General features: G+C 44.6%; 1 protein-coding gene across 1 annotated transcript in view; it reads right to left on the bottom strand.

Moving 5' to 3' along the window:
* Nucleotides 1-1654: 1654 nt before the first annotated feature.
* LOC111953222 (cilia- and flagella-associated protein 221-like) overlaps nt 1655-10983 on the bottom strand; it is a 24614-nt gene continuing 15285 nt past the window's right edge. The window contains 13 exon segments of the mRNA XM_023972344.2: nt 1655-1759; nt 1972-2130; nt 2691-2714; nt 2716-2853; nt 3648-3791; nt 3971-4051; nt 4208-4305; nt 4504-4591; nt 5107-5202; nt 5345-5434; nt 7635-7722; nt 9025-9060; nt 9062-9131. Coding sequence (XP_023828112.2) covers nt 1655-1759; nt 1972-2130; nt 2691-2714; nt 2716-2853; nt 3648-3791; nt 3971-4051; nt 4208-4305; nt 4504-4591; nt 5107-5202; nt 5345-5434; nt 7635-7722; nt 9025-9060; nt 9062-9131 — 1217 coding nt within the window.

The raw sequence follows: 10983 nt of genomic DNA, 5'->3' as shown, positions 1-10983 counted from the left end.
CTCCTAGTCCTGCAGTGTGTGTGTGTGTGTGTGTGTGTGTGTGTGTGTGTGTGTGTGTGTGTGTGTGTGGTGTGTGTGTGTGTGTGTGTGTGTGTGTGTGTGTGTGTGGTGTGTGTGTGCGTGCGAACAGTATACCTGCTGTCATCTTTAGAGCTGTCGTCTTTCAGCTGTCTGGGAGTGGAAGGTACATTCTCTGGTAGGGGAAACTCGGCTCGGATCATCTCAGACGTGAGAGATACTCCCGTGCTTTCAGACCTGGTAAAACACATCAGTCACACAAACCCTCTGATGGATTCCTGTTACTTTCAGTCCGTCTGTCTGTCAGCGTGTGTTGTGCTTACCGTCCATCCAGTAGCTCCTCTGTCATATCTTCTGGAAGGCCATTCAGAGCTGTGGGCGCATGGTGGGCAGGATGTCACTGTTGAAGGGGTCAGACTGGTGGAACACACGGTCAGGTGGTAGAGACTCGGAGATCATTAAAGGACTGGTACATTGACTGACTTAATGACTCAACTCTATTATCTCAACTGTATTTATAAAAGGTAACACAAGTTCAGCCCATGTTGTACAGCTGAGTATAAACATACAGGCTAACATTCTGTTGATGTTTGCAATATCTTCACGTCAGATGACTAGGCAGCCCTATGGTTTGTTGTAGAGGCCTACCTTAACTGATAGGCAACATTTCACTTGGACTTGTTTGGACACTACTTCAACAAAGCAGAGGATATAGCGCTGGCTCTTAGTAACCCTGGTGTTGGAATGGATTCCAGAAAGGAGTCTGCACCATGGCCATAGATCTTAGACAAGGGAACAGAGTGCCGGTCCCCCCTCACCCTGTAAATATTAAGTAAATCACTGTGTTTCCATTCATAAGTCTGTCTGTGAGACTTGCACTGGTCTGGGCCTTTAGCTAACGTGCTGCAGCTTAGCCTTAGCCATTCAAATGATCTGGAGGCAGAGAAGAAGCAAGCAAGAACATCCTTGGAAGAAGTGGACACGTACAAACACACTGAGCCAGCTGGAAGTGTGTGGATGACCGATAACCTACAGTGTACTTCCTAAGGAGCAAAAGGGTTTTCCACGTTCGTCAAGTCAAAATGCTCTGAGGAAGGGTAGGAGTTTTTTTAAGTGCAACTTACTGGTTGCGTGCGGTGCCTTCATTGAAGCTCTATGCAATCAATGGAAAATCTGCATATAATAGCAAAACAATCCTAGCTAACTATCTCCCACAGGAGCCTGCTGAGGGGAGAACGGCTCATTATAATGGCTGGAATGGAGCAAATGGAATGGCATCAAATGCCTGGAAACCACATGTTTGATGTATTTAATACCATTCCACTCATTCAATTCCTGTAATTCCCACGAGCCCGTCCTCCCCAATTAAGGTGTCACCAACCTCCTGTGCTATCTACCTACCCATAGCATCCCAGTACCATGAAACCTCGGCTGTGAGCTGGTCAAACAAGATGACCAAACAAGATAAGCTCATTAATAAAAGTGTTCAGTTGTGTGTGAAGAACAACAGTCTATACTTTGCACTGTTTGCTCAAGAACACATAGTATAGATGAGTTAGTACATCATGTACCGTTAAGACACTGTCACGCAGCTGTATGTGTGATGTGAGCCCTGTAAAGATGTGCTACTGGATCCTTACATGCGCGGGGCCCAGCTACTGGTGAGTGTGGGACTGTTGGACAGAGAGGCCAGGGCAGCCGATGGGAACTTCTTCCAGGTCATCACGCCACGGATCACATCCTGCAATTTGATCAGGATAAAGAATTGTGTAATTGTTGTAAAAACGGCTTTGGCTTTAGTCTCAATTACCACAAATGTCCACATTGTGTGAAAAATCAAGGTATTCTATTGTATTATTTTTTATTCTATTTTAATTATATAGAAATGCAATGCTAGTACACAAAAATGTAAGAGTTTTTGCTTAATAACTTCTCTTGATATGAGAGACTTACTGTTCGGTCTAAAAATGTATTCTGAGTGCTGGGGGTGTGCATTCCAAACACAGAGGGCTTTGGGATGGTGTACCGGGGCTGTGGACACAGGTGGAACTCCAGGTCACACTCTAGGTAGAGGGGGTCAGCTTTGAAAGCATGGAGACCGGGGGCTGGGTTCTACAGAGCAGAACAAAGTCCAACATGGAACATGAGCAGTATAAATTATCAATGCAAAATGATTCAGTTATCGATATTCTCAGGCCCAGTGAAGGATTGCACTATTGAGAAGAGGAACAGCTGTTGTGGGAATCATCAGGACAGAGATTCCAACAAAACATTTCCAACACTATGCATGATAGTAAGAACAATCATTACGACTACATCTACTGTATACAGCCTTATAATGGACAACCTGGAGATATTTACTGGAGATATGACATAGACGTGGTCCATACTGTAGATATGCATGATGAACACATTCATCTATACAGCAGTGGAGGCTGGTGGGAGGAGCTATAGGAGGACGGGGTTGTTGTAATTGCTGGAATTAAATAGAATAATTGGAACGGAGTCAAACGTGGTTTCCATATGTTTTATGTGTTTCATACCGTTACATTTATTCAATTCCAGCCATTACAATGAGCCCGTCCTACTATAGCGCCTCCCACCAGCCTCCAGTGATATACTGTAAATAAATAAATACATGTGTTCTATCATATTCTGTGATAATGCCTTACAAAGATTCTGAGGGGATGTGCGTAGTGGAGGCTTTAGCAGGGCGGTGGGGGCCGTGACGCTCAGACTGGGACACTCGTCCTCCTGCTCCACATCCTGCTCGCCCTCTGGCTCGGCCACTGCACACCCCGAGGGAGAACGGATCACCCTGGGCCACAGTTCATCCTGAAAGACAGGGACACAACCACGTAAGCAACCAGTGCATTAGGAGACTGAAACAGGAGAGACGACCTGAACTTGTTCAATACCAAACACACATTTTTGTTTTCCGTTACAAAATGTTTTCCTACAGTGTTCCCTAATGAATATGACCCAGCAGAGAAAAAAAGAAAAAAAGATTTATCAGTCTTGTATAACAGCCATGCTGGCAAGAGTAGAGATACACTATAAAAATCATATTAATGAGATGGGGCCAATCTATTAGAAACTCTACTTCTGCAATTGCAAAAATCCTACTTGACGTTGTCCTAAAGTAAGATCAGATCTGACAGTTGTAGGATGTTTCTGTAATAAGTAATGTTGTGGTAAATAGTTTGCTATGGAGAGCTGACCGCAAATGAGTAAGTGTTTGTATGATGGGAGCTAAGTGGGGACCATGAGCTCTAGAGAAGGGTGATTAATGGTTGTCTTGTCACGGTCTTGTCAACCATGGGAAACTATAGGATTTTATTTATTTTTTTAAATAATGGTTTGATTACATAAACAATGAGGTTATTGCTGTATCAGTATGAGCAAATACACACACGCTATTGGATGTCAGAGGAGCAGAGCAGATCCTAGTCTCTGACAGTGACCCCATTAAGTAATCAATCAAACCATTCAGAGTTCTCAGGGTTATTGCTGTTTCACATCATTGTTTATGTTATATCACTTGTACATCATCTCATAAAAGGCTTAAAAGATTGACTTTGATTTATTTGCTTTTGTATAAATGGATCTGTGTATTACACACCACCTACGTAAGCGTCCCACAGTGTTGGTGGTGAGTCTCTTGGCTCACTTGTGCCCCAGTGCATAGCGGGCTGGGTTGGGGGAATGTAGCTAGCTGCAGCCTCAAAGGCTGAAACAGGCTGGTACCCCATTAACTTGTGGTGCTGGGGAACCTTGAAAAACAACACACGTAATGGGACAGAAGTGAGCATGTTACTGTACAATTTATAAGCAAAATCCCTGTCATCATCAGCAGTGACTGAAAGGCAAACATAGCTAGTTGTTAGTGCTACAATGTACAAGCAACATCAACGATTCTTTATTCAGGCAAAGACCTGTCATGTAAACGTACCTTCAGATTGAAGAATGGAGTGTGTCGTCTGACCAGGACCTCAATAGGCCTAACAGGGACGACACCCCATGCATTGGGAGCCTGGGCATACAAGGCCAACACTACGTTAATGGTCATTTTCACTAAATCATTTCAACGAATACAAGCTACTGGGCAAATCAAATCAGTGTTCCTTCTTTGCAAGTAGTCCATGCAAGAACAAGATGGCTTTTTTTTATCAAAGTGCACTGCACTTACCAGTTCATCAGACTGGTTAGGAAGAGAGAAGATGGGGAATGTGAAAGGAATCACGTTGTCTGGTGAGATCTTCGGGGGATGAAAGGGCTCCTCCTCAGCTGAAAACAGAAAGATGCATGCATCTTGCTTGCTTCCAACATCAAAATGACTTGGGGGGGTTCAAATCATTTTAAGATAGATGTTTTTATTTTAGCACAACAAATGTGTGTGCTGCATCGGTCAGGTATGTATTTTGATCATATGCCTGTGTCAAATAGAGAACACGTTTGCCCTGTGGGGTCTCAACAGTGCAATACCTCTTACTCCTGTGGACAGGCGCTTCAAGCTTTGAGTCAGCTGCCTCAACGAGACCAGTCTGTTGTTCACACGACATTGAATCACCACCTGAAACACATGGTGCACTCACTTAGAAGTCGTGTTGTTTCAAAAGGTTATGCATGTTTATAAGTAAACCCTCTTCGTGCTGTATGACATCTGTTACGGTACATCTTTCTTGCTCAAATAGAGAATGATATAAATACAAAACCCCAAAATATTTTCAAGTATGCATTGGGAGAAATATGATATTAAAGAGAACCAGGACTTGGACATTGTCAGCTTTCCAACTGCCTATGAGGTATTGTATAACATACTGGTTTTACAGTTTGGCATTTGGTTGATTGTAGGCTACATCATTAAATATAGCTGACCTTAGGAATTCCCATCCCAGACATACTACAGGGACTACTACACCATCTTATGACATGGCTTAAGATCGTTATCAGAGAGAGTATACACACCGTCTCACAGGGTTTTGGCTTGTGGTTTGTGAGTGAAACCATTGTGTTGAGTGGGCTGGGATGAGGCACTCGATGCCTATAGGGCCTATGGAGTGAAAGAGAGAGGGCTAAGTACGGTACCTTGCGGGCTGCCTGCTGGAAGAGCCTCAGAGCTCTTTGCCTGATCTCCAGATGACTGCTGGAGTACATGCGAAAGGAAGGCGTGCCCACCGGTGGCTGGAAGGTACAAAAAGAACAGATGTTTTGATTGTGAAAAAGAAAATCGATGAAAGCAGCTCTCATACTCGGGGGGAAAAAGCAATATGCATTCCATTTGATGCCATTTTAGAGGCAAACAGGTCCGTTTTGACATGCTTACCTGGCCTGTGTTACGCAGGACCTGTCTGGTAGAGAGCTTAGGTTGGCCTCTAGCAAAGTCGCTCTCCTTCCTCACCTCTCCTTTTCTAACCTGGAATTAAGCTGGGCGTTCGTCATGTTCAGAATACGAGCAAGTGTGACTAACAGGGATCAATCCCGGGAGAACGCATTAGCCCACTAAGCCAAAGCCTAGGCATTTGCTAGGGGAGCCATTGCAACTCTTCAAGTCTCAGGTAAGGTTACTGATCATCACACTAGCATGGTCACTAAATTACCTCTGTTACACAAACATATGAAACACAGATACAAGGCATAGGGAAGAGGTGTAAAGGCTATTTTGGTTCCTGGCCTGAGCTCCAGACTCCAGAGAAGACACATGAAAGGAGTTTATCCAATCACCAAGTGGAGTGATTGGCCTCTCTAAAAACAATGGTGGCCTGTAAAGAACCGAGTAAATACAGCCAATAAACAGAAAGAAAGGAGAGGAAGTGCTGTTAAGTGTCCTGGGAGAGATCTGTCATCTGTTCCCCTTTAGAAGAAACAGCAATAGCAGTAGCTCTCCCTGACATTACAGCGTCATGTTGTATATCTAATTTAAAGTCACTACGGTTGGCTTTATACATTTACTGGCCGTTCTCAGTTGCACAGCCTGACTTCAAACCAAATCAAATCAAATTGTATTTGTCACATGCGCCGAATACAACAGTGAAATGCTTACTTACAAGCCCTTAACCAGCAATGCAGTTCTAAGAAAAATAACTTAATACACTACATATACAAAAGTATGTGGACACCCCTTCAAATTAGTGGATTAGTCTATTTCAGCCCCACCCGTTGCTGACAGTTGTACAAAATTGAGCACACCGACATGCAATCTCCATAGACAAACATTGGCAGTAGAATGGCCTTCCTGAAGACCTCAGTGACTTTCAACGTGGCACCATCATAGGAGGCCACCTTTCCAACAAGTCAGTTCGTCAAATGTCTGCCCTGCTAGAGCTGCCCCGATCAACTGTAAGTTCTGTTTTTGTGAAGTGGAAACGTCAAGGAACAACAACGACTCAGCCATGAAGTGGTAGACCACACAGAACGGGACCGCCGGGTGCTGAAGCGCATAGCGTGGTAAACACTCACTACCGAGTTCCAAACTGCCTCTGTAAGCAACGTCATCGCAATAACTGTTCTTTGGGAGCTTAATGAAATGGGTTTCCATGGCCGAGCAGCCGCACGCAAGCCTAAGATCGCAATGCCAAGCGTTGGCTGGAGTGGTGTAAAGCCCACCACAAATGGACTCTGGAGCAGTGGAAACACATTCTCTGGAGTGATGAATCACACTTAACCAGATGTTTTTTTTATTGTACCTTTATTTAACTAGGCAAGTCAGTTAAGAACAAATTCTTATTTTCAATGACAGCCTAGGAACAGTGGGTTAACTGCCTTGTACAGGGGCAGAACGACAGATGTTTACCATGTCAGCTCGGGGATTTGATCTTGCAACTTTTTGGTTACTAGTCCATCACTCTAACCACTAGGCTACCTGCTACCCCCAGTTAAGCGTGATTCTGGGTTTGACGGACGAATCTGGGTTTGGCAGATGCCAAGTTTGGTGGAGGAGGAATAATTGTCTGGGGCTGTTTTTCATGGTTTGGGCTAGGCCCAATGCTACAGCATACAATGACATTCTAGATGATTCTGTGCTTCCAACTTTGTGGCAACAGTTTGGAGAAGGCCCTTTCCTGATTCAGCATGACAATGCCCCCGCACACAAAGCGAGGTCCATACAGAAATGGTTTGTCGAGATCAGTGTGGAAGAACTTGACTGGTCTGCACAGAGCCCTGACCTCAACCTCATTCAACACCTTTGACTTGAATTGGAATGCCGACTGCAAGCCTGGCCTAATCGCCCAACATCAGTGCCCGACCTCACTAATGATCTTGTGGCTGAATGGAAGCAGGTCCCTGCAGCAATATTCCAACATCTAGTGGAACGCCTTCCAAAAAGAGTGGAGGCTGTTGTAGCAGCAAAGGGGGGACCAACTCCACATTAATGCTATGATTTTGGAATGAGATGTTCGACGAGCAGTGTCCACATACTTTTGGTCATGTTGTGTATATAAATCATAGTTACAATACGGTATGCAAACCGGAGAAAAACTGGTTGCCCAGATTGCTGCACAAGTGATGAGAAAACAAAGCCAGAGCAGAGGAAAACATGAACATGTTGGATATAGAACATACAGCAACAGTGTTTTATGATTATTATGACTATCATGATAAATTACAAATCTTACCATATATTCATAATCTGCAAAATCTCTCTCCTCCAAAACCTGTATTTTGGTCTGTGTCGAGACAGGGTCCTTCCCAAGGTGAACTTGCCTTTATCAAAAAAAATCCTTATCTACAGTACAGTTTGAGTGACCTATGACATTTAGTACATAATCATAGATATGGTCATCTACAGTGCCTTCGGAAAGTATTCAGACCCCTTTACTTTTTCCACATTGTTACGTTACAGACTTATTCTAAAATGTACTTTTCCTCATCAATCTACACACCATACCCCATAATGGCAAAGCAAAAACAGGTAATTAGAAATGTTTGCAAATTAACTAAAATAAAAATTAAAAATTAAATACCTTATTCAGTCCCTTAGCTATGATACTCGAAATTGAGCTCAGGTGCATCCTGTTTCCATTGATCATCCTTGAGATGTTTCTACAACTTGATTGGAGTCCACCTGTGGTCAATTCAATTGATTGGACATGATTTGGAAAGGCACACACCTGTCTATATAAGGTCCCACAGTTGACAGTGCATGTCAGAGCAAAAACCAAGCCATGAGGTCGAAGGAATTGTCGGTAAAGCTCCGAGACAGGATCGTTGCGAGCCACAGATCTGGGGAAGAGTACCACAAAATGTCTGCACCATTGAAGGTCCCCAAGAAAACAGTTGCCTCCATCATTCTTAAATGGAAGAAGTTTGGAACCACCAAGACTCTTCCTAGAGCTGGCCGCCAGGCAAAACTAAACAATCATTGAAGAGGGGCCTTGGTCAGGGAGGTGTTTGAGGGAATGGAGGAAAGTACAGAGAGACCCTTGATGAAAACCTCAGACATTGGCGAAGGTTCACCTTCCAAGAGGACAACGACCCTAAGCACACAGTCAAGAAAACGCAGGAGTGGCTTCGGGACAAGTCTCTGAATGTCGTTGAGTGGCCCAGCCAGAGCCAGGACTTGAACCTCATTGACCATCTCTGGAGAGACCTGAAAATAGCTGTGCAGCAACGCTCCCCATCCAACCTGACAGAGCTTGAGAGGATCGGCAGAGAATGATGGGAGAAACTCCCCAAATACAGGTGTGACACGCTTGTAGCGTCATACCCAAGAAAAATCGAGGCTGTAATTGCTGCCAAAGATGCTTCAACAAAGTACTGAGTAAAGGGTCTGAATTCTTATGTAAATGTGATAGGTTTTTATTTTTTTATACAATTGCAAAAAAATCTCAACCTGTTTCTGCTTTGTCATTATGGGGTATTGTGTGTAGATTGAAGAAAATAAAAAAATTATGCATTTTAGAATAAGGCTGTAATGTAACAAAATGTGGAAAAAGTCAAGGGGTCTGAATACCTTCCGAATGCACTGTTCATGATTATTAATGTGAGTAAATTATGGTTCTTCACCATCTGAGATGATTGGCTCTCTCCTCCTGGATGTCGAACCCTGGTCTCAAAGAATGCCTCCTTCATCTGTCTTGTCTGGAGGCCCAGCTTAGGTTGGGCCATCATGACTGAATTGTAAAAAAATTAATATATATATATACACTGCTCAAAAAAATAAAGGGAACACTAAAACAACACAATGTAACTCCAAGTCAATCACACTTCTGTGAAATCAAACTGTCCACTTAGGAAGCAACACTGATTGAGTTTGCGTCGTCTGTGGAACCTATTGGGTCGGTAAGCAAATTGGAGTGGTCTAGGTGTCCGGTAGGGTGGAGGTGATATGGTCCTTGGACTAGTCTCTCACAAGCACTTCATGTGACGGAAGTGAGTGCTACGGGGCGGTAGTCGTTTAGCTCAGTTACCTTAGCTTTCTTGGGAACAGGAACAATGGTGGCCCTCTTGAAGCATGTGGAACAGCAGACTGGGATAAGGATTGATTGAATATGTCCGTAAACACACCAGCCAGCTGGTCTGCGCATGCTCTGAGGACGCGGCTGGGAATGCCGTCTGGGCCTGCAGCCTGCCGAGGGTTAACACGTTTAAATGTTTTACTCACCCGGCTGCAGTGAAGGAGAGCCCGCAGGTTTTGGTAGGGGCCGTGTCAGTGGCACTGTATTGTCCTCCAAAGCGGGCAAAAAAGTAGTTTAGCCTGTCTGGAGCAAGACATCCTGGTCCTCGACGGGGCTGGTTTCTCTTTTTGTAATCCGTGATTGACTGTAGACCCTGCCACATACCTCTTGTGTCTGAGCTGTTGAATTGCGACTCGATTTTGTCTCTGTACTGAGACTTAGCCTGTTTGATATGCCTTGCGGAGAGAATAGCTACACTGTTTGTATTCGGTCATGCTTCCGGTCACCTTCTGCCCTGGTTAAAGCAGTGGTTCGCGCTTTCAGTTTCACGCGAATGCTGCCGTCAATCCACGGTTTCTGGTTTGGGAATGTTTTATCGTTGCTGTGGGTACGACATCGTCATGCACTTCCTAATGAACTCGCTCACCGAATCAGCATATTCGTCATATTGTTGTGGACGCGATGCGGAACATATTCCAATCCGCGTGATCGAAGCAGTCTTGAAGCGTGGATTCAGATTGGTCGCACCAGCGTTGAACAGACCTGAGCGCGGGAGCTTGTTGTTTGAGTTTCTGTTTGTAGGCTGGAATCAACAAAATGGAGTCGTGGTCAGCTTTTCCGAAAGGGGGGCGGGGGAGGGCCTTATATGCGTCGCGGAAATTAGTATACAATGATCTAGGGTTTTTCCAGCCCTGGTAGCACAATCGATATGCTGATAGAATTAGGGGTTGTTTTTTTAGATTAGCCTTGTTAAAATCCCCAGCTATGATGAATGCAGCCTCAGGGTGTGTGGTTTCCAGTTTAGAAAGAGTCAGATAAAGTTTCGTTCAGGCCATCGATGTGTCTGCTTGGGGGGAATATATACGGCTGTGATTATGATTGAAGAGAATTCCCTTGGTAGATAATGCGGTCGACATTTGATTGTGAGGAGTTCTAGATCAGGTGAACAGAATGACTTGAGTTCCTGTGTGTTGTTATGATGATACAACCACGTCTCCGTTAATCATAAGGCATACCCCCCGCCCCTCTTCTACCAGAAAGATGTTGTTTCTGTCGGCGCGATGCATGAAGAAACCAGCTGGCTGCACCGACTCCGTTAGCGTCTCTTGAGTTAGCCATGTTCCGTGAAGCACAGCACGTTGCAATCCCTGATGTCTCTCTGGAATGCTACCCGTGCTCGGATTTCATCAACCTTATTGTCAAGAGACTGACATTGGCGAGTAGTATGCTAGGGAGTGGAGCGCGATGTGCCCGTCTCCGAAGCCTGACACGAGACCGCCTCGTTTGCCCTTTTACGGCGTCGCACAGGGTCGCCGGCTGGGATCAGATCCATTGTATTGGGGAAGGC

This window comes from Salvelinus sp. IW2-2015, linkage group LG27, assembly GCF_002910315.2.
Source record: "Salvelinus sp. IW2-2015 linkage group LG27, ASM291031v2, whole genome shotgun sequence".
Taxonomy (NCBI): Eukaryota; Metazoa; Chordata; class Actinopteri; order Salmoniformes; family Salmonidae; genus Salvelinus; species Salvelinus sp. IW2-2015.
The sequence above is the reverse complement of the archived record's forward strand: the minus strand, read 5'-3'. Positions and strand labels throughout refer to the sequence as shown.